Source organism: Sus scrofa, chromosome 2 (assembly GCF_054392235.1).
Source record: "Sus scrofa isolate SSC_HxYL_T2T_F1_AM1 chromosome 2, Sscrofa_HxYL_maternal_Yorkshire_Landrace_v2.0, whole genome shotgun sequence".
Lineage (NCBI taxonomy): Eukaryota > Metazoa > Chordata > Mammalia > Artiodactyla > Suidae > Sus > Sus scrofa.
In genome coordinates this window covers 6,626,064-6,647,883 of record NC_139384.1, presented here as the reverse complement: position 1 = coordinate 6,647,883, position 21,820 = coordinate 6,626,064, and the positions used below count along the sequence as shown (strand labels likewise).

The following is a 21,820-nucleotide window of genomic DNA, read 5'->3' as shown; positions in this document are numbered from 1 at the left end:
TGGAACGCGTTGTCTAAGATTTACTGCTTCCCTTCACCTGGGAAACAATTCATGCCTCTTTCCCAAGAAGGGATGGAAACCTGAGACTGTGCTCCTGAAATTTGTCCAGTGATGGCACTTGGAATAGCTAAATCGCTCTCGCAACCGCGCGACGGACCCCCTTGCCTTGAGCCTGTCACTTTAAGAAAAACGACACTATCCTATTTCGACTAGTCCTGCCTGTTCTCTCTACACTCTGAGTTTGAGCTCTGACCCGGAAGTAGAGGCCGCTCGTGACGTTTGACGTCCAGCGCTAAAAAGGGCGCACCTAGAGGGGCTTGCTCCAGTAGCGCACAACTGTGGCTTTAGCCCCCAGGGGTGTCCACGCCTCCATCCTTTTCCTCGCCTCTAGTAACTCTTCCCTCGCGTTCCGCCCAGTGATCGCGGCTAGGTTGGCATCGCTTAGGTGTGCGCATGCGCTCAAGGACTTGTGCCTTTTGGATCGTCCCTTCCTCAGCTGCGCAAGCCCAGCGGGCTCTCCCGCTTCTTATCGGTCCACCACCTCCCTGCGCTTGCGCATTCGAGCCGAAAGGTTTTCCTTTTCCGGGTCCCAACTGGTCTCGTCGGGCGCATGCGCCACTGCAGGTTGGCGGCTCGCGGCTCCTTCTTCCGGCCTCCCCCTTGGGTCGGCTCCCGCAGAAGCGGGGCGACCGCGGAGCCCAAAGCGAGTGACCTGTGACCCCGGAAGTGGACCTCAGGGTCCCGGGGCTCTCCCCGGGCCGGAACCGTGGGAGCCGTCGTCTGCACCCCCGGAGCACCCACCCCACGCCCACCTCTGGATGCCGCCGACCGGTGCCCGGCCCGTGCCCTGCGCCTGCCCGCCGGTCCGGCCCTTAGGAGCAGTTCTGGGCCGGGGGTGGGGGCCTGGACCCCACCCCTGATGCGGCTCCACCCCGGCTCTTGGGTCTCGCACCACTGACTGCCCTGGCCGGCCCCGCCCCCTGCCCGCACCCTCGCCCCACCGACCCCTCTCCCCCGCTGGGGGAGGCCATGGCGTGAGCGCGAGGTTGGGCCCCGGGGCCCTCGGGCGCCAGGCGGGGCATGGGCCGGGGGCCGCCCCCATGAGGGTCCCGGGAGGGGGGCGCGCGCAGCAGCGGCGGGGCCATGGGGTCGCAGGTGTTGCAGATCCTGCGCCAGGGGGTGTGGGCCTCGCTCACCGGCGGTTGGTTCTTCGACCCACACCAGAGCACCTTCTCCAACTGCTTCCATCTCTATGTCTGGATCTTCCTGCTCACCTTTCCTTTCTTGCTGTATATGGTGAGATGCTGCGGCCACCTGTAACTCGTGCCGGGGAAAGGGAGGGCAGATGTCACGAAGGGGTGCAACCTGGCAGGGATTCTGGGCTGTGGCTGGGGCGCTGGGGTGTGGGAAGAGGATTCACTGCGGAGTCTGGAGTGTGTGGAAGAGAGGCCAGAATTTCCCTGGCCTGGGTGACCTTGAATCTCACTTAATCTCATTCCAGTTATGCTGGAGATAGGGCTGCCTCGCAGGGTCTTTGTATTAGCAGCCGGCAGGCGTGATGGAGTTTAATGAATTTGTGTGTCCTAGTCCTGACTGTGGTGGTAGGTGGTAGGGACAGGGCTGTGTGAAGAGGGACCTGACTTGCTGCCGCCCCCAGGTCCTGCCCCCCAGCTTGATGGTGGCTGGTGTGTACTGCCTTGTGGTGGCTGTCATCTTCGCTACCATCAAGACTGTGAACTATCGGCTGCATGCTATGTTCGACCAGGGCGAGATTGTGGAGAAGCGCAACTCTACCATGGGGGACCCAGAGGAAGAGCCTGCCCAGGGGGACAGCAGTCTGCCCAGGTAGGCGGGGGCAGGGCCTATGCTGGGAATGGCGGAGTCTTGGTGCCTGGGCCTGAGCATTGGAGAATGAAGGGGCTTAGGGAACCTTGGCTTCATGAGCGAGCGGCCAGTTGTTCTTTGTGTTGGCCCTGGATTTGTAAGGGGGATCCCTGTGGAGGGAGAAGCAGTGGGGATGGCGGAGGACGAACTGTATGAAGAGAAAAGGGCAGCTCAAAGCTGATGTTCCTTTTCCACTGCTAGGGACCCCGGAGTGGAGATGACAGTATTTCGGAAAGTGAGTTCCACACCCCCTGTACGCTGTAGCTCTCAGCATTCCGTGTTTGGCTTCAACCAGGTCTCGGTGAGTGGCTCTGGCCCTCGGCCTCCCCCTCTCTTCTCCTGGGAGCCCGTCCTGAGCCCACTTTTTGCCTTGTTTGCTCCCTCATCCTTTTCTCTCTGCTCAGGAGCTGCTTCCCCGGATGGAGGACTCTGGGCCCCTCCGAGGTAGGTGGCTTCCCTTCAGGACTGAAGGTGGCGGTGCAGAACAGGGAGTGGCGCGTAGATGCCTCGAGGTCCTGCTGACGCCTCCGGGGCTGTGGTTGCAGACATCAAGGAGCTGGTGCGGGAGCAGGGCAGCAACAACGTGATTGTGACCTCAGCCGACCGAGAGATGCTGAAGCTGAGCTCCCAGGAGAAACTAAGTGAGTGGGCACGATGGGCAGGGGCGCAGGGAAAGACTGGGGTCTTGTCTTTGCGTCACCCCAGCTTTTGCTCCCTCGGCGCTCTCTCTGTCCTCTTAGACGGGGCTTTCTCGGGGTCCTGCTCCAGCTGGGCTCTCAAACTAGGGACCGCAAGACCCCCTTCGCCACCAGTTCCTTTTATGGAATTCCACTCTCTTCTCTTATGTCTCCTTTTGTCCTGACAGTTGGAGACCTTCCCCAGACGCCCCCAGGGGCTGCCCCCGACCCATCTCTCCCCAGCACGGACTCTTCAGAACGGTCTCCCCTGGCTGGAGAGGGAGCCCCCTGGAGCGGGAGCAGCGTGGCTGACACTCCCATGAGCCCCCTGCTGAAGGGGAGCCTCAGCCAGGAGCTGAGCAAGAGCTTCCTGACCCTGACCCGGCCTGACCGGGCCCTGGTGAGGACCAGCAGTCGACGGGAACAACGCCGGGGAGCGGGTGGCTACCAGCCCCTGGACCGGCGGGGCTCCGGGGAGCCCACACCCCAGAAAGCCGGCTCCTCCGATTCCTGCTTCAGTGGCACTGACCGCGAGACGCTGAGCAGCTTCAAGAGTGAGAAGACCAACTCCACCCACCTGGACAGCCCCCCCGGCGGGCAGGCCCCCGAGGGCAGCGATACAGACCCACCCTCGGAGGCCGAGCTGCCCGCTTCACCAGATGCCGGGGTCCCCTCAGACGACACACTACGTTCCTTTGACACAGTCGTAGGAGCAGGGACGCCTCCAGGCCCGGCTGAGCCGCTCCTGGTTGTGCGGCCCAAGGACTTGGCCCTGCTGCGGCCTAGCAAGCGGCGGCCGCCCCTGCGAAGACACTCCCCGGCTGGCCGTGCCCCTCGGCGGCCACTGCTCGAAGGCGGGGGCTTTTTTGAGGACGACGACACCAGCGAGGGCAGTGAACTGAGCCCGGCTTCCAGCCTCCGGTCCCAGCGTCACTATAGCACCGACAGCTCTTCCTCCACTTCCTGCTACTCTCCCGAGAGCTCTCGGGGTGCAGCGGGGGGACCCCGGAAACGAAGGGCGCCCCACGGGGCTGAGGAGGGGACTGCTGTGCCCCCCAAGCGGCCCTATGGGACCCAGCGGACGCCTAGTACTGCCAGCGCCAAAACTCATGCCCGCGTGCTGAGCATGGACGGGGCAGGGGGTGATGTCCTCAGGGGCCCCCTGGCTGGGTCCAAGGCTGAGCTGGAGGCCCAGGCGGGGGTGGAGCTGGCTGCGGGTGAGCCCGCTGTGCTGCCTGCCGAGGCCCGCAGGGGACCTGCTGCCAACCAGCCTGGCTGGCGGGGGGAGCTGCAGGAGGAAGGTGCCGTGGGGGGAGGTGAGTGCCGACTCCAGAGCTGGGGCGGGGCGGAGGGGGGTGTCTAGGTAGGGCCGGGGGTTTGGGCAAGGGGCAGCTGGAGTGGACCGGGTCAGAGTCAGCTCAGCGTCCGTCTCGGGCTGGTGGATGCAGACACAGCAATCTAGTGACGTCTTTGCTCAGAGAACTCGTGTACGCAGGGCTCCGATGGTGAGACCGAGGCAGAGACAGGCCCCTGTCTCCACATCCTGCATTTAGGACCTGACGTTTTTTCTCTTTGAGGACCCTCAGTAGCCACCCTCCTCCTCCAGGGCCACCAGTGGGCCGAGCAGAGCATGCCCTCGTTTCTAGGGGCCCGAGTGTTAGGTGACCTGGCTGGGCCGCAGAGCCAGCACATGGTCGGACGAGGCCTGACCCTTAGGTCCCCACAGGAGCACCTGTCCCTTCCCCTGGGCTCTGTCCAAGCCTCTGTCACTGATGTTCGGGGGCGGGGGGCGGGGGCTTTCTCTGGCAGCAGCCGAGGAGACGGGCAAGCGGGACCGCTCGAGCAGCGTGAGGCGGACGCAGGCGATTCGGAGGCGGCACAACGCCGGCAGCAACCCCACCCCCCCAGCCTCGGTCATGGGGTCGCCGCCCAGGTGAGCTCACCGTCTGTGGTTGGAGGGGGTGGGGGTCCAGCTGGCACTTGGTGGCACTGACCCCGGGGCTGACTTCCTCCCCCCAGCAGCCTGCAGGAGGCTCAGCGGGGCCGGGCCGCCTCCCACTCCCGGGCGCTGACACTGCCCTCTGCCCTGCACTTCGCCTCCTCGCTGCTCCTCACCCGGGCGGGCGCCACCGTGCACGAGGCCTGTACTTTTGACGACACTTCCGAGGGGGCCGTGCACTACTTCTATGACGAGAGCGGTGAGCCTCCTCCCCGAGTCCCGCGGCCGAGCCTCTGACCCCGGCGGGCCCTGCACTCTCGCCCTTGAGGGTCATTGTCCCAGCAGCCGCGCTCACTCCATCGGGCACATGTAGCCCCCTGGGCCCCGTGGCGAGCGCTCACCAGCTCTTGGCTGCAGGCCCTCTCCCTTCCAGCGCTCGGTACCCAGGGGCCAGCCTGCCATCCAGGGGAACCCAGCACAGGGCTTTCCTTACCTGAGGGCCCTGGTGCCCCCGTGGGCTGGGCCTTGGCACTCCAGTCCCTGATAGGCTGCCTCGTGTCCCTCACCCTCGCCCCAGGCGTGCGGCGATCCTATACCTTTGGCCTGGCTGGAGGCGGCTACGAGAACCCCGTGGGGCAGCAGGGGGAGCAGGCAGCCAATGGAGCCTGGTGAGTCTCCTAGCTTGGCTCTTCTGGCACAGCGGCCGGTGGGCTGCCACTTCTGGGGAGTTTTTCCCTTCCTTCTGTGAGCTGGAGTGGGGGCAGCTCAGGCTTCTAGGAGGGGAGGGCGGGGGCAGCAGTGAAGGGCTGGTCTGCAGGGATCTGGCTCCCTGGCGCTTCCAAGCAGGAGGCCCCCAGGGCCTGGGAGAGAAGCACGGCTGCCCCCTGTGGATGCCCCTGTGTTCCTTCTGGGTGTTTGAGCAGCCCTCTTGGGACCGCAGTCATGGGCTGGCATTGACCTTGATCCCCCTCCGTTCCCGGGTTTGCGCACAGCTGCAGCCCTCACAGCCGCTGTTCCCACAGGGACCGCCATTCGCATTCCTCCAGCTTCCACTCCACTGACGTCCCAGAGGCGGCAGGTAGCCTGAACCTGCTGCAGCCTCGGCCTGTGGTCTTGCAGGGGATGCAGGTGCGCCGAGTGCCCCTGGAGATCCCAGAGGTGAGGGGCCAGCGGGCGGGGAAGGACCTGCAGGAGGGGGCGGGGTGGGGGCAGGCCTCCGAGCACTCGCCCAGGCACCGGGAAGGACGGGCTGCTCTGAGTGACAGCGCTGCTCCCTGTGCGGGCACCTGCACAGTGGGTGGGGGACATCCTGTCCAAGCTGGTGCGTGTCAGCAGAGTTGATGAGAGCACCTCTTCTTGCTCCAAAAAGTGTCTGATGCGAAGTGACTCACGTGGTCGGCTAGAGAGTAACGGGAGTGCTGAGAACACCGAGGCAGAGACTCAGGGTTTAAAGAACAGTCATAGACGTGGCACCCATGTGCCCAGGGCCACAGAGAGACCACGGGCAAGGCCCAGAAACCCCCCGTACCCCTTTCTGATGCATTTATTCTCCTTAACCATCATGTGGAGTAGCGGCGTTGCTCTTATACAGCTGCCAGCCGCCTCCGGAGACAAGGGCGTGCTGCTCTGGCTCTCTGATGTCCCCAGAGCCCAGCACAGGGACAGGCCCAGAGTTGTGTTCCATAAATACTTGTGGAATTAAAGACACAAGGAGCCCAGAGAGGCTGAGGAGTTGGCCCAGGGCCTCATAGCACCGGCATTGGCACCCAGGCCTGTCCTCAGGGCCAGCACTCTGTGTGCTCCAGAGTCGGGCGGTCAGAGTGATCTGGTGGTTCTGGGAGGAGGGTAGCATGTATGCCATGGGTCCCAAAGGATGAGATGGATTTCACTGAGCCCAGGAAGAGGAGGGAGATGCTGCCCGTCTCGGGGAGACAGACACAGGAGCTAGGAACTCTGGCCCCCGGTAGGCCCAGAAGTCCCCACGGCCATTGAGCCCCATCCTGGGAACCTGGAGGAAGGGGCAGGCCCCTGGATGGAGGGGCAGGGCCGATAGACGGTGGGGCCTTTCTGTGTCGACCAGCCAGTGTGTGCTGGGCGGGGGTGGCAGTGGACCATGCAGGGGTGAGGGGCTGATGACCGCGGCTGTGGGGACCGCAGTTTGACCTGCTGGACCAGGACTCCCTGCACGAATCCCAGGAGCAGACGCTGATGGAGGAGGCACCGCCTCGGGCCCAGCATAGCTACAAGTACTGGCTTCTTCCTGGCCGCTGGACCTCTGTGCGTTACGAGCGGCTCGCCCTACTGGCCCTGCTGGACCGGTGAGCCCACCCCCCAGCTGCCAGCCCCCAACCCTTGATCGTCCCTGCTCCCTGGCCTTCTGGACTTTGAACCTGTGGAGGCCGTCATAGCAACAGAGAACCTGCTGGGGTCGCTGAGGTTGCATGATGGGCTGGAGCCTGCAGTGGGATTGCTTAGGGTTCCTCTGGGTGCAGAGGGGTGGCCAAGTGGCTGGTGCTCTGGTCATTTCTTCTCTCCCAAGGCTTTACTTAAAACATCATCCCCGTCCAGCGTGTTGGTTTATTCGCTTATGTTTTCAATCCAATTAAGTCTCAGGACCTAAAAAGGCTCACGTAGCACCCAATCTAGCTTTCCCCTTTTGTGGGAGGAAACTGAGGGCCAGAAAGTTAGAGAAGTCAGTTGGTGTTTGTTGCCTGGGTGAATGATTTGGGCCTGGAACCCGTGTCCCGGCTGCCTGTCCTCTAGATTTCTCCTGTGACTGGTGTCACCTGTGTGCGTGGCGTGTGGGAGGGAGATGGGCAAATCCCAGAGTGGTGCCGCCTGAGGCCTTATGGTCTGGAAGGACAGCGACTGGAAGTGGGCCGCAGGGTAGCAGAGGGGTGGCTTCCTGGAGCAGGTGCGACCTGGCCCTGCCTTTGCGAGGGCATAGGTTCAGATAATCAGGGCGACAGCCGGCAGGGGCACAGTCCCAGACGAGGGTCTTGGTGTCTAGGTCCTGTGTCTGCCCCCAACCCCTTGCCCCGCTAGCGGGTGGGCAGGCGGGTGTGCTGACCCTGCTGTCTCTCCAGGACGCGGGGGCTGGTGGAGAACATCCTTGGTGTCGGCTTGAGCAGCCTTGTCGCCTTCCTGGGCTACCTGCTGCTGCTCAAGGGCTTCTTCACCGACATCTGGGTCTTCCAGTTCTGCCTGGTCATCGCCTCCTGCCAGTACTCTCTGCTGAAGGTCAGGCCTGGCTCCCTGCGTCTCCCTCCTTCCTTCCCGCTCTTCCCGAGGCCCGTCTTAAGCAGCTAAGATGCTTCAGATCCCTTGTAGCCACCTCCCCCGCATCTTACAAATCAGAGGACTGAGGCTTAGACCAGTCCAGTCTGGCCCAGTGGTGAAACTGAACAGGTCCCGGGGCCTCTGACCCGCCGCTGGGTACTGGCTCTTGTCGCCAGCATAGTTCCTGTCTCTTCCAGAGCGTGCAGCCCGACGCGGCATCTCCCATGCACGTGAGTACCCGCGGCGCAGCACCTCTCCCCAGGAGGCTCAGGAGAGACAGGGCTCCCTCACCGCCCCCATCACCCCCAGATCCTCGGCCCCTCTGCCCTCACCCTACCAAGCCTTCTGTCTTGCACCCAGGGCTGGGCCCGGGGCACGGGAGCGTGCGTGAGCCTGTGAGTGGGCGTGTGCATGTGCGAGTAGGGTGCTGGGTGGCGGGTGGAGCCGGGTTCCTCACAGGCCCGCTCCTCAGGGCCACAACTGGGTGATCGCGTACAGCCGGCCTGTCTACTTCTGCATCTGCTGTCTGCTCATCTGGCTGCTGGATGCCCTGGGCTCCGCTCAGCCCTTCCCGCCCGTCTCTCTTTATGGCCTCACGCTCTTCTCCGCCTCCTTCTTCTTCTGCGCCCGTGACGTGGCCACTGGTAAGACGGCAGGGCATTGAGGTTACCCGGGGGCAAGGCCCCGAGGGTGGGCCGAGGGGCGGCCTGCAGGCTGACCGGGCCTTCGCTTCCCCTCCTGGCCAGTGTTCACCTTGTGCTTCCCATTCGTCTTCCTCCTGGGCCTCCTGCCCCAGGTGAACACCTGCCTCATGTACCTGCTGGAGCAGATAGACATGCACGGCTTTGGGGGCACAGGTATGAGGCCCACGGGAGGTTGGGGGTGAGGAGGCGGGGCAGGGCCCAGGAAGGGTCGTGGCTCCAGCCCTTTGCTGCGCCTTCTCCCACATCCGCATGTGGGATTCTGAGAGGCCACCTCTTCCCCTCCCTTCCCTCCCATCCCCTCTCCAGGCAAGTGGTTTAAACCCAAGAAAGCCCGAAGTTCTGAGGGCCTCCCTGGGCTCGGGGAGCAGAGAGCACTGGGCTGGAGCGGGGCTCTGACGGGGTTCGTTAGCCTTTGGGAGTTGAGGGGAGCCGGGGCGTGGAGTTGGGTACCATCGGGTCGGTGTTTCTCTCTGCAGCTGCCACCAGCCCGCTCACTGCGGTCTTTAGTCTCTCTCGCAGCCTCCTGGCTGCTGCCCTGCTCTATGGCTTCTGCCTCGGAGCCATCAAGGTAGGGATGGCCTGGGGTGGGGGCCTTGCTGAAACCTGGGGGTTACTGGGACAGGGCCATGATTGGCTCAGTGTCTCCCCCGGGGATCAGAGGGTCGGGGGGTTGGCGGCACTCCTGGCCCCTGTGCTTATTCTCACACCGGTTCTCTCCCCAGACTCCTTGGCCAGAGCAGCACGTCCCTGTCCTCTTCTCCGTCTTCTGTGGCCTCCTGGTGGCGCTGTCCTACCACCTGAGCCGGCAGAGCAGTGACCCCACTGTCCTCTGGTGGGTGCCTGCATGTGCTTTTTTGTGTGCGTGTGTGCGTGCGTGTGTGAGTTAAAGGGTCTGTGGGTCTGTGCATGTGCCATCACTGCCTGTGCTGGAGCCTCTGGGGGAAGGGGCAGCCTCCACAGACCCACGCCCCTGGTGCTTCTCTTGCCCCCCAGGTCTCTGATCCGCAGCAAGCTCTTCCCTGAGCTGGAGGAACGGAGTCTGGAGACGGCCCGCGCCGAGCCTCCAGACCCACTGCCAGACAAGATGCGCCAGTCAGTGGTGAGGGCCCGGAGTGGAGGGTTCTAGTCACAGGATGGGGGGCTGTGGGTGGGTGTGGCCAGCCACTCGGCGGCAGGGGCACCCACGCTGGTGTTTCCCGGCCCTGCAGCGTGAGGTCCTGCACTCCGACCTGGTGATGTGTGTGGTGATTGCCGTGCTCACCTTCGCCATCAGCGCCAGCACCGTCTTCATTGCCTTGAAGGTTCGTGCGGCACAGGCCTCCCTCCCCTCCCTGCCCTCGGCCTTTGCCAGGGCCCGCTCACCCTGAGGGCCCGGGCAGCCGTGGCCTTGGGGCCTTCTCAGCCCCTGGCTGACCTGGGCCTGCCCCTGCTCGGCTGAGCCCCCGCCTGTCCCCCTCGCAGTCAGTGCTGGGGTTCGTGTTGTACGCGCTGGCTGGGGCCGTGGGCTTCTTCACGCATTACCTGCTGCCGCAACTCCGCAAACAGCTGCCCTGGTTCTGCCTGTCACAGCCTGTGCTGAAGCCGCTGGAATACAGCCAGTATGAAGTGCGCGGTGAGTGGCCCCAGCCCGGGCTGCGAGCGCTCCCCTCCTGCTCAGTCCGAGCGGACCTGCAGCCTGAGGGGGGCGTGGGCCACGCAGCTCAGTGCCAGCAGGGGGCGGCCTCTGCCCACACCTCCCTGCAGCCCTTCGCTGCCCTCGGTATCCTCCCGTGCCCACACTCACCCTGCCCTCTCCACCGTCTTCCCGCCTGCCTTTCTAAGGAGGTGGAAGAAGTAGAATTCCAGGCCTGGAAGGGCTGTGCTGCCCAGGATTACGGCCGGCTACCAGCGAACCCGATCAGCATTAGCACCTACTGAGCGCGGGTTGTGCTTTTTCCTTGGATTGTGTACCAAGAACATTCTCGGGCCAGTATTTGAACATCTGGACTTGTTACACGAAGGTCTGCATGCCTTCCTTTTTCAAACAATGAAGGATGTGGCCCACCTGGCTGCATCCCCAGGTAGCGGCCGTCAGCTCCAGCCAGGCGGCAGCCACCCCTTCGGAAGGGCCCTGCAGCTGAGGATCCTGTGAACTTGGGCCTCGCCAGCTGCTCTGACTCCAGCGGGCACTTGGGCTGTCTTCGTCAGCCTTGCTGTCACAGCCAGCCCTTCGGGCAGAACACCTGCCCTCGGCCCCCAAGACCCCCTACCTGGGCCCCACTGAGCGGTCAAAGATCAGCCGCTGCCCCCTCTGCCACCTGCTCAACGTCTCTGGGGACCCAGAGCACATCCTCGTGTCCTGGGGTTTGCCCTCCCTCTGGGTCCCTTCAGGGAGCACGCCTGTCCCGCTCTGCGCCGGGAGGGGAGCGTGGAGGGCCAAGCGCTGGACGGCAGTCCCACCTCCCACGTTTTGTTGCAGGCGCTGCCCAGGTGATGTGGTTTGAGAAGCTGTACGCCGGCCTGCAGTGCATGGAGAAGTACCTCATCTACCCCGCCGTGGTGCTCAACGCGCTCACAGTGGACGCCCACACTGTCGTCAGCCACCCGGACAAGTTCTGCCTCTAGTGAGGACCACTGGCCCCCGGCCATCCCATCTCCATCCCCAGGTGACCCGGGGGGAAACTGAGGCCCAGAGAGGGAAGGAGGCCCATCTTGGTTGCCCAGCATGCTGAAGTAGGACCCTGGCTCCTGACGCCGTTGAAGGAGCCGCCTCTTTGAAAGCAGACAGGTCCCTCTCGTGTGTCCAGAGGGGGTGGTGACCTCTGTGGCCAGCAGAGTCCCTGGCCTGAAGGGGCAGGGCCTAGCCCGGCAGAGCCCAGGCCGGGGCCAGCAAGGGATGGACCCCCACACCCACTGCCCCAAGTCTGTGCCCGGCGCCTGACGCCTGTGCCTCGCCTGCAGCTGCCGGGCGCTGCTGATGACCGTGGCCGGGCTGAAGCTCCTGCGCTCGGCTTTCTGCTGCCCGCCCCAGCAGTACCTGACCTTGGCCTTCACCGTCCTGCTCTTCCACTTCGACTACCCGCGCCTCTCCCAGGGCTTTCTGCTCGACTACTTCCTCATGTCCCTGCTCTGCAGCAAGGTGAGCGGGTGGCTGCCTCGCAGACTCCAGGCTGTGCGGTGGGAGCAGAACATCCACCTCGCAAGGGAGACCTTCCCCGGAGGCCTCAGCCCTTGGAGCTGCTGCGTGCTAGCCCCACTGTGCGCCTTCGTAGCAGCTCCTCGAGGCATCGGGCCCGCCCAGGTTTAAGAGGTTAAGTGCCTTGACTCCCTGGGGAATGGGTGGCCAGCTGGGATATGAACAGAGGACCGTCCCCAGCACCGTACTGGAGGTCTGCAGGGAGACCGCGGCGTGGGCCTGAGCTTTCATCGCACTCACATTCCAGGCTGGGTTCTGGCCTGGCCTAGGATGTTGGTGACCTGGACTGTGGCCCCGTCTGAGGGCAGGGCCTGTGACCGTCTCTCACCTCTCAGTACCACGGTCGAGGCCCAGCCTCGTCACTGTGAGTGGCATGTCTGAGCCAGTCATTCGTCTGCTCTACCTCGTCTGAACCTCAGTAGTCCCATCTGGGAAATGGGACAGCAATAGGCGCTCCCAGGGTAGTTATATGATTAAACGGCTAATGCTCCTTGAGAGTGGTTGCTTGGTCTGGAGCTGCTGATGGTATCAGGTGCTTTGAGGGAGGTTGGGAGAGTCAGGGCTGGGAATGACCTTGAACTTGACTCCCTTGTGGGCAGCCCGTGGGGCAGCCCCAGGCTCTGAGTGGGTACTTGGTAGACCCCTGTCTGTGAGCGATCTGTGTATCTTTTACCTTCTCCCCTTTCCCGCCCTGCAGCTGTGGGATCTGCTCTACAAGCTGCGGTTCGTGCTGACCTACATCGCGCCCTGGCAGATCACCTGGGGCTCAGCTTTCCACGCTTTTGCCCAGCCGTTCGCTGTGCCTCGTACCCGGCCTGCTGCCTGCCGCCTGGGTGGGGGTGGGCGGGGAGGATGGGGCCTGGGTCGGGGGGTGTGGGGGGCTTGGCAGGGGCGGAGGGGTAGTGAGGGAGGCCAGGGTCCTGCGTACCCGCCACCTCCTTGACTCGTGCCCAGACTCGGCCATGCTGTTCGTCCAGGCCCTGCTCTCAGCGCTCTTCTCCACGCCCCTGAATCCGCTGTTGGGCAGCGCTGTCTTCATCATGTCCTACGCGCGGCCTCTCAAGTTCTGGGAGCGTGACTACAAGTGAGTCATGGGACACCGGGCAGGTGCCCGGCGTGCCACTCAGAGGGACTTGGAGCGGAGGGGGTCGGCGGCACGGGAAGGTTGCTGGGAGAGAGGAAGGGGTTCGGAGCCCAGGCCGATGGGGCACGGTGGGCCGGCGGCACGGGTGTGAGTGCCGGGTGCGGCGGTCTTCAGTGAGGGGGCTGATCCACAGAGGCCTCGGGCTCATACCCTGGCTTTCTGGCTCTGTGGTTCTGGGTGAGTCCCTCACCCTCTGTCACGGGCCTGCTGTGGCACCCGCCTCAGAGCACAGGGGTGCGGGCTCCGAGGACGTGGTGGGTGGCTGGCGGGAACCATCATCTGAGCCCTGTGCAGCCTCGGTCTCTTGGCCACCTGTGTTGTCACCCTCTCTCTGAACAGCACTAAACGCGTGGATCATTCCAACACCCGCCTGGTCACCCAGCTGGACCGGAACCCCGGTGAGTACCTGGCCATCAAGGGGCTTTAGGGCAGGGTCTCCCTGGAAAGGATACCTTGCTCATGTGTCACTTTGTCCGTGTGTTCATCCACCCTGGGTCCCAGGCGCTGATGACAACAACCTCAACTCCATCTTCTATGAGCACTTGACTCGCTCGCTGCAGCACACGCTGTGTGGGGACCTGGTGCTGGGCCGCTGGGGCAACTACGGCCCCGGCGACTGCTTCGTCCTGGCCTCCGACTACCTCAATGCCCTGGTGCACCTCATCGAGGTCGGCAATGGCCTCGTCACCTTCCAGCTGCGTGGCCTTGAGTTCCGCGGTGAGCCACCGGGCTCTGCGTCTGCTCCAGCCCTCCTCTGCCCTGGTTTGCTGGGGGCCCTGAGCAAAGCCCCTTTCCTCCCTGGGCCTGGGTTTCCCAGAACAAACAGTGAGGCGGAGGGTCTCCTTGGCCCAGCCCTGCCCCTGCCCCGATTTTGGCAGGTCTGTAGTGAACAGCCCACTCTCTGGTCTCAGGCCTGGCCCAGGTTGGTGCCACGCATGAGCCCTGGTGAGTGAGCTGGCTCCTTACCCTCAGGAAGATGTGCCTGGTGGGGCCCGGCCCGGCCCAGCCCAGCCCAGAAGAGGTCCCCCAAGGGCAGAGGGGCTGTGAGCATAGCTGGGAGCAATAGGACTCTGGGCTTCAGTAGTTCCCTTTGTGGCATAGTGGACCCAACTAGTATCCAGCAGGATGCGGGCTCCATCCTTGGCCTCGCTTAGTGGGTTAAGGATCCGGGGTTGCCGTGAGCTGTGGTGTAGGTTGCAGGTGTGGCTTAGATCCATTGTTACCATGGCTGTGGTGTAGGCCGGCAGCTGCAGCTCCAATTTGACCTCTAGCCTGGGAACTTCCATATGCCGCGAGTGCGACCTTAAAAAAATAATAAATACGTGAATGAGGGACCAGGCCCTGTCCCCCCAGCCCCCACCCCAGTTCTACCCCACTGTGGCCGCTGGGAGTTGGGGGAGAAGGGGCTCGTTGGTGACGGTCCTTTAGGGATGGTCACTCACATGGCATCTCAGGGAGGTCCCTGGGCCCTCTGGGGGAGGAGCAGGCAGGGGTGTCGCCGCGGCCCCCTGACCCCGCAGGTCCCTGCAGGTACATACTGCCAGCAGCGCGAGGTGGAGGCCATCACAGAGGGCGTGGAGGAGGATGAGGGCTGCTGCTGCTGCGAGCCTGGCCACCTGCCGAGGGTCCTGTCCTTCAATGCCGCCTTTGGGCAGCGCTGGCTGGCCTGGGAAGTGACGGCCAGCAAGTACGTGCTGGAGGGCTACAGCATCAGCGACAACAACGCCGCCTCCATGCTGCAGGTCTTCGACCTCCGCAAGATCCTCATCACCTACTATGTCAAGGTGCGGAGGGCGGGGCGGCCGGGCGCCAGGGCTCCCCGCTGCTGAACGCGCCCTGGCCGGGAGCCTCCGGGGGGCCATCTCGGCCATCTGTGGGAGCCTGTTTTGCCCAAGGGGAGCAGAGGACTCCATTTAAGCATCCTCCAAGGTGCCACTGCTGAAGGGCAGGCTGGGCTCAGAGGCCCATGTGACTGTCACTCTGACAGAGGGGTGTCCGGGGTGGGGGACTCCCCATCCCCTCTCCAGGAGGCTCACGTGGGGCCGTGAGTACTGCGAGCTGGCGAGCAGCACGTGTGTGGATCCTCTCACTGGGCTTCTGGTCCTGAGAGGGACACTGCCAATGCCCGCCTTCCAGGCCACCAGCCCCCCCAGTGCTAACAGTGGTGGCACTAATGACAACCTTAGGGCAGCTGCCAAGCGGTGGTATTTACTGAGGTTCTGCCAGGGGAAGCCCTCCGACACCCTCTGATGTAGAAATTGGCTCACAGAGGGGCAAGTGACTTTGTCTGAGGCCCCAGAATCAGGAGAAAGTGCCAGAGCTAGGCTTAGCCCTGGACTGGCCTCGCTGTGCTGGGCTGGCACTCTGTGCAGAACCCGAGGCTCCCAAGGCCTGTTGAGGGCAGAGGGGGTTGGGGAGGCACTGTGTGGGTTCTAGGAAGCCTGCAGGGTTGTCTGCCTTGCTGTGCCTCAGCTCAGCCCCTGGAGAAGTGGGGATTGTTGCAGTCCTGTGAGGGAACTAGAATGCGGAGGGTCCCCCCCCCCCCCCGCCCGCTTGCTCTCTCAGCCTCTGCCCTGGGGCTTGTCACGGGCCTGGGAGCTGCGGTCTGTTGGAGCCCAGGTGAGCCTGCCCACCTGAGGCTCTCTGTAGGGCAGTCCTGAGCATTCCCCAGCTGTCCTTTGCCACCAAGGGACACTATTTGTGTCACTCGTCAGAGAAACGACTCTCTCTGCTGTTTTTTCCATCCACTCCTAGGGGAGGGTTTGCGAGCCCCCGACCTCCTTATTTTCATCAAGAAAGAGGCCGTGGTCCTGAGAGAGACATTCCCAGCCTAGGTCACCCAGGGTCACGATCCGTCCAGCTTCCTCTCCATCTCAAGAGGTGCCCCTGCCCAGGTCACCCAGCTGCCTCCCTGGACCTGGCTCAGGGCCAGTGTAACCTTCTCGAGGCTGTGCAGCGGGCCCTGGCCAGGCCCTGGCTGGCAGGCTCAGAGGATCACCTCCCCTGCCCAGCTCCTCGTCCCGAGGGGAAGCCAACCTGCCACCGCTGCCTCGATGGCTGGGCAGGATCGTGCCCATGTGGAGGGGCCTGGAGGACCTGGGGAGGGCTTTGCCCAGGACGGAGGGTGGGGTGAAGTTTGAAGGGATGAGTGGGGCTGCCGAGATGGGGCCCAGGGGAGGGAGGGCCCGGAGCAGATTTGGGATGTGTCCCGTCCAGCCCTCGGGCTGGGTGGACAGGCAGAGCCCTTCCCCTGCAGCTCTGGCCCTTCTCCGCCCCCCACCCCTCACCTTCCTGGGAGTCCCTAAGTGCAGTTGGGTGAGAAGTTCAACCCCCCGTGGCCGCAGAGACACAGGCCCCCACATCCACCTGCAGCTAAGCCTTGGGGTCCTCTTAGCATTTCTAAGCCCAGGCATGTTTGTTTGTTGTTGGATTCTTTTAATAGCCCTTGGGAGAGGCAGGGCCGGTGGAGTCAGCCCCTGTTACAGTTGAGGAAGCTGAGGCTCACAGACCCTCCCTTGCAGTTAGAGGAGAGGCCAGTAAGGATGCCGGAGGCTCATGAGGCTTCAGTGAGTTACCCCAAATGAAGCCGAGCAGAGCCTCACTCCCAGAAATGCTCGCGGATGGGCCCCGTTTCCCCTGAGAAGCTCTCTGAGGGCTGGCTCCCAGGATTGCTGGTTTCATAGAACACCATGTGCTGGCGAAAGTTCCCGAGGCACTTCCTCTGTGTCAGGCCGCGTCCCCCCGCCAAAGGTCTTTTGGGGGCTGTGGTGGTGCCTGGACTGTAGAGAGCTCTCTGAACAAGGTCACTCGGGATCCCGTCTGCCTGGACCCTGAAGCTGTCCCACAGCCCTCCTGCCCGCATTCACCCTGTTAGGCTCCTGGTCCCTCTTCCTCATTTTGTTTTTGTTTTTTTAGGGCCACACCCACAGCATATGGAAGTTCCCAGGCTAGGGGTCAAATTGGAGTTACAGCTGCTGGCTTACGCCACAGCCACAGCCACAGCAGATCCAAGCCGTGTCTGCGACCTACACCACAGCTCATGGCAGTGCCGGATCCTTAACCCACTGAGCGAGGCCAGGGATCAAACCTGCATTTTCATGGATGCTAGTCAGATTCATTTCCGCTGAGCCACGACAGGAACTCCCCCTGCTTCCTTTTGATTAAAAGGACACTCAGCCCTCCCCAGACTGCCCACCCACCTGCCATGGCCATGGCTCTGCTGGGGCCAGGCTGCCAGCTACCAGGCAAGCCCCCATGTGTTAGAAACTGAACTGGTAAGCCCCCACCCAGGTCTCCCCAGGGAGCTATTTGAGGCCCTTGGCTCTTCCTGGCTTGCACTGTGGCCATTTTGCCCAGGCTCTTGGCCTCTCCGTGTTCTACCAGAGCCACCTTGCTGGACTGCCACTGCCAGGCACCCTCTATTCACGGCCAGCTGCTCCACTCCCCCAGCTCTGACTTCGGATCCCTGGCCCAGGCAGAAGACCAGCCTCAGCGGTTCCATCCCAGGGCAGCACATGGAATCCCAATAAGCTCATTGGCTGCCAACTGCTGGCCTCACTCTGTCCATCCATCCTGGCTGTGCCAGCTACCTGCCTCTCTAAAGCTCCTCCTCTCTGATTGGCCAGATCCCTACTTAAAAACTAGAAGACTCTCTGTCTCTCTCTTTTTTTTTTTTTGGCTGTACCCATGGCATGAGGAAGTTACCAGGCCAGAAACAGAACCTGAGCCACAGTGACAGCACCAAGTCGTTAACCACTAGGCCACCAGGGAACTCAACCAGCAGAATCTCTTAAGGGGTCCAGGAGTCCTGACTTTGGGCACAGATGCCTCTAGATTTTTTCTTTGGGGAAGCCCTGTGGCTGTCACACTTCAGTTACCTAAAGGGACCCATGACCTAGGGGCACTTAGGCCCCACTGGCCTGCAGGCCACCCGCTGCCTTAGCCTGACCTAGGGCCTGAGGTTTGGATCCCACAGCATTGAGGTATTGTGGGCCCTGGGGTTCCACCCCCTGCTGGCTGCTCCACTGTGTGACCTCAAGCAAGTCTGTTCTGTCCGAACCTCAGTTCCCCTTACAAACAGGGCAGGTAGGAAGAGGCCCGCATGCAAGCACTTGCCACAGCGCAGCACCTCCAGGGGACCCTCCGTGGGGAGGGGTGCTTCCTGTCTGCTTTCTCCCTCCTCCCTGGTGGAGAGAAGCGGAGCAGACCCGCCCACGGGGGTCAGGGAGCTGAGCTGGGACTCGGGATGGGTGTCCTCGGAAGCCAACTTCTGCCTTCTCTGTGGTGCCCTCTCCTTCAGTGGCCAGGGCAAGGCCATGGCCCCAGTCGCTGACCCCAGCCCTCCTCACAGAGCATCATCTACTATGTGAGCCGCTCCCCAAAACTGGAGGCCTGGCTCAGCCACGAGGGCATCGCGACAGCCCTGCGTCCTGTGCGGGCGCCTGGCTATGCGGACTCAGACCCCACCTTCTCGCTGAGCGTGGACGAGGACTACGACCTCCGCCTTTCCGGCCTTTCGCTGCCCTCCTTCTGCGCAGTGCACCTGGAGTGGATCCAGTACTGCGCCTCCCGGCGCGGCCAGGTCTGGCCACCCCTACCCTGGGGCTGCCCTCCCCGCCTCTACCCTGGGCCGCCGCCTCCCTTCGCCTGGGCCCCAGCCCCCACCCCAAGTTCCCTGGCCCAGGTCTGAGCTGGCTTCTGGGGACGGGGGTCCTTGTGCTGCAGCCTGTGGACCAGGATTGGAACTCGCCGCTGGTCACGCTGTGTTTTGGCCTGTGTGTGCTGGGCCGCCGGGCCCTGGGGACAGCCTCGCACAGCATGTCTGCCAGGTGAGTCCCCACAAGTCCAGCCAGGCCTTTCCCGCTCCCCTCCTCCACCTCCGCGAAGGGCTCGGGGGCTCTGACCGCGGCCCCCGGAGGCCACATCAGTCCTTCCTTCAGTGTGGCTCTTCTCCATGGGCGAGGCGCTTCCCCGCTGTGACCTCTGACCGTGAGGGATACGGGCAGAGGCTGACCTCCTTGTCAAGATGGGGAAACCGAGGCCCAGCATGGTCTCTGCTCCGACTGCTGCGTGTAGAGCCCGAGCTCAGGGCCCCAGAGCCCTGGGCGGTCACCTCGGCTCCTCTTCCGCAGCCTGGAGCCCTTCCTCTACGGCCTGCACGCCCTCTTTAAGGGGGACTTCCGCATCACCTCCCCACGCGACGAGTGGGTCTTCGCCGACATGGACCTGCTCCACCGTGTGGTGGCACCTGGGGTGCGCATGGCCCTCAAGCTTCACCAGGTAGGCAGCGGTGCACCCAGGCGGGGTGGCCGGGTGGCCGGTGGAGCCTCAGACCCAAGGCGGGGGCTGCTGACCTCAGCCTGCCTGTCATCCCTGCAGGACCACTTCACGTCCCCAGACGAGTACGAGGAGCCAGCCGCCCTGTACGATGCCATCGCGGCCAACGAGGAGCGGCTGGTCATCTCACACGAGGGCGACCCGGCCTGGCGCAGCGCCATCCTCAGCAACACGCCCTCGCTGCTGGCCCTGCGCCACGTCCTGGACGACGCCTCCGACGAGTACAAGATCATCATGCTCAACCGGCGCCACCTCAGCTTCCGCGTCATCAAGGTCAGGCCCCCCCGCTCTCCTCTGCCCCGGCCCCCGCCTGCCCGGCCGGCCGGCCACCCTCCTGACCCTGGCGTGTGGCCTCCGCAGGTGAACCGTGAGTGTGTGCGCGGCCTCTGGGCCGGGCAGCAGCAGGAGCTGGTGTTCCTGCGCAACCGCAACCCCGAGAGAGGCAGCATCCAGAACGCCAAGCAGGCGCTCCGCAACATGATCAATTCCTCCTGCGACCAGCCGCTGGGCTACCCCATCTACGTGTCGCCCCTCACCACCTCGCTGGCCGGCAGCCACCCCCAGCTGCGGGCGCTGTGGGGTGGCCCCGTCAGCCTGGGCGCCATCGCCCGCTGGCTTCTGCACAGCTGGGAAAGGTGCGCTCCGACCCCACCACTGGCTTGTGAGGTCCATGGGGCGAGAAGCAGAGGCTCCCTCCTGGGTCTGACTGAGGGAGTGCGGGAGCCAGGCTTGAGCCCTCAGGGCCCATCCAGCTGCACCCCCTGCTCCCCTCAGCCCGAGCTCAAGGTGGCCTTTGGCCTTCAGTGCTTTCCTCAAAAGCCCTGGCAGGCAGGCGGCAAAGTCTTCTAGAAACAGGACCCTGGGGCTCCGAGATGTTAGGTGACTTGTCTTGGGTCGGGGGCCTTTGCGTCTCCCCTCCACCTCCCAAGCCCCCACCCCCGCCAGTCTCTTCTCTGCCTCCTCCCGCAGGCTTCACAAGGGCTGTGGTGCCGGCTGCAACAGCGGTGGGAACGTGGATGACTCAGACTGCGGCGGCGGTGGCGGCGGCAGCGGCTTGACCTCTCTTGCCAGTAACCCTCCCTTGGCACAGCCCACACCTGAGAACACAGCAGGTGAGCAGGCCGGGCCTGGGCGAACCAGTGAGTGAGGAGGGAGGCCTGGCCCACGAAGGTCTCTGCCTCTTATCTGTCTTCCACAGGCGGCGGCGACCAGCCCCTCCCACCAGGCCCTGCCTGGGGCCCGAGGCCCTCCCTGAGTGGCTCTGGTGATGGGCGTCCCCCTCCTCTGCTGCAGTGGCCGCCCCCTCGGCTCCCTGGACCGTCCCCTGCTTCGCCTGCCCCCACTGAGGGTCCCAGGCCCTCAAGGCCCCCTGGCCCTGGTCTCCTTAGTTCTGAGGGTCCCAGCGGGAAGTGGAGCCTGGGGGGTCGGAAAGGGCTAGGGGGATCCGAGGGGGAGCCAGCCTCAGGGAGCCCTAAAGGAAGCACCCCCAAATCTCAGGTAAGGTTCTTATGGGAGGGTCAGGTCCCGGGCAGCTCAGGTCTGCTCTCCCACCAACCTCTCTCTCCTCCCCAGGCGCCCCTAGACCTCAGCCTCAGCCCGGATATCAACACCGACGCCTCGCCCTCCAGAGCCGCACAGGACTTTCCTTGCCTGGATGGCAGTGCTGCTGAGAGTGGCACGCCCACGGGGGCCCTGGGCGACTGGCCTGCGCCTGCTGAGGAGCAGGAGAGCCCAGCTGCCCAGCCCCTGCTGGAGCATCAGTACTGAGTGGCCCGGTTCCCGCTGGGTCCTCGCCCTGGATTCAGTAACTTGGACCCCTGGCCTTTGGGTCTCTCTACTGGACCACAGAACTGAGTGGCTTTGACTCCCACATGTGAACCCTGACCTCTGGCTGCCTTAGCCAGAGCACCAGAACTGAGTAGCCCAGACTTCTGACCTTGACCCCTGATCTCTCATCCCTAATCCAGGGCCTGGGCTCCCAAAGGCAGGCAGCCTCCCAGCCAGGCCCAAGAGCCAAACCCATGGGCTGGTCCCCCTTCAAGCCCATGGCCAGGACTGCCTTGGCTTGCACTGCCTGCAGGGGTAGCCCCCTGACCTGGACTTGGGGCTGATATGTGGGAAGGGAAGGTTTCTTTTTTTTTTTTTTTTCTTTCTTTTTTTTTTTTCGTGCTTCGGAGACACCAGAATTAATAACACTATTTTTGATTTTGGTTGGCAGTTTCTTCTATCTGGGGACGTTTGGGTGGAGGGGAGAAGAGCTGGCTAGGTCAGGGTAGATGAGCACAGAAGAGGGCATGAGGGATGTGGGTCTGGGTTATGACAGGGTCAAGGTTAGACCAAGGTGAGGTGAGGTTCAAGTAGGACGGGATCCTTTCCCTCAGGAGCCTGTTCCCTTTTCAAGCCTTGATCTGAAGTTTGCATTCCATGTCTCAGCATGAAACGTCCAAAGAGTTGCAGTTCCTACGCTTACCAGCCTTGACCCTGGCCAGAGCCTTTCTCTGAACCTCAGTTTCTTCAGTATAACATAGTTGACCCCTGGGTTCTAAGGGTACACGAGCGCGCGTGTGCAGAGCAGGACCCGGTGCTCGTGAGTAGTGGCGCCTGCTGAGCCCTTGCTGTGTGTCAGGCAGGAGCTGAACCCTTCGGTGTCCTCGCCCCAAGTCGGTTAGGGAGGCAGGTACA

General features: G+C 63.4%; 1 protein-coding gene across 22 annotated transcripts; it reads left to right on the top strand.

Moving 5' to 3' along the window:
- Window positions 1-274: 274 nt before the first annotated feature.
- Window positions 275-21,348, top strand: PCNX3 (pecanex 3). 22 transcript variants are annotated; one of them, XM_085010649.1, is made up of 36 exons: window positions 275-430; window positions 1,225-1,296; window positions 1,658-1,845; window positions 2,086-2,185; window positions 2,289-2,328; window positions 2,430-2,525; window positions 2,750-3,877; window positions 4,371-4,494; window positions 4,584-4,759; window positions 5,078-5,168; window positions 5,523-5,658; window positions 6,697-6,818; window positions 7,587-7,740; window positions 7,977-8,009; window positions 8,252-8,423; window positions 8,526-8,636; window positions 8,960-9,051; window positions 9,206-9,315; window positions 9,477-9,582; window positions 9,692-9,784; window positions 9,945-10,095; window positions 10,942-11,086; window positions 11,424-11,601; window positions 12,356-12,464; window positions 12,613-12,742; window positions 13,142-13,200; window positions 13,304-13,519; window positions 14,333-14,586; window positions 18,153-18,383; window positions 18,527-18,630; window positions 18,934-19,081; window positions 19,181-19,411; window positions 19,499-19,773; window positions 20,108-20,250; window positions 20,337-20,635; window positions 20,711-21,348. In XM_085010649.1, the coding sequence occupies exons 2-36, from the start codon at window positions 1,294-1,296 to the stop codon at window positions 20,903-20,905; spliced, it is 5,943 nt and encodes a 1,980-aa protein (XP_084866775.1). In that variant the 5' UTR covers window positions 275-430; window positions 1,225-1,293; the 3' UTR covers window positions 20,906-21,348. The 22 variants fall into 22 exon arrangements, 21 of the variants coding, with proteins under 21 accessions (XP_084866775.1, XP_084866774.1, XP_084866762.1 ...); XM_085010648.1 differs by having other exon boundaries at window positions 4,581-4,759; window positions 6,658-6,818; XM_085010636.1 differs by having other exon boundaries at window positions 275-624.
- The last annotated feature ends 472 nt before the right edge of the window (window positions 21,349-21,820 follow it).

Excerpts from the sequence above, each read along its gene's own strand:
- PCNX3 (XM_085010631.1), top strand. The coding sequence starts at position 1,144 with ATGGGGTCGCAGGTGTTGCAGATCCTGCGCCAGGGGGTGTGGGCCTCG. Across the intron at positions 4,495-4,580 it reads GTCATGGGGTCGCCGCCCAG|CAGCCTGCAGGAGGCTCAGC; the intron begins GTGAGCTCACCG and ends TCCTCCCCCCAG. Across the intron at positions 19,412-19,498 it reads TCAGCTTCCGCGTCATCAAG|GTGAACCGTGAGTGTGTGCG; the intron begins GTCAGGCCCCCC and ends TGGCCTCCGCAG.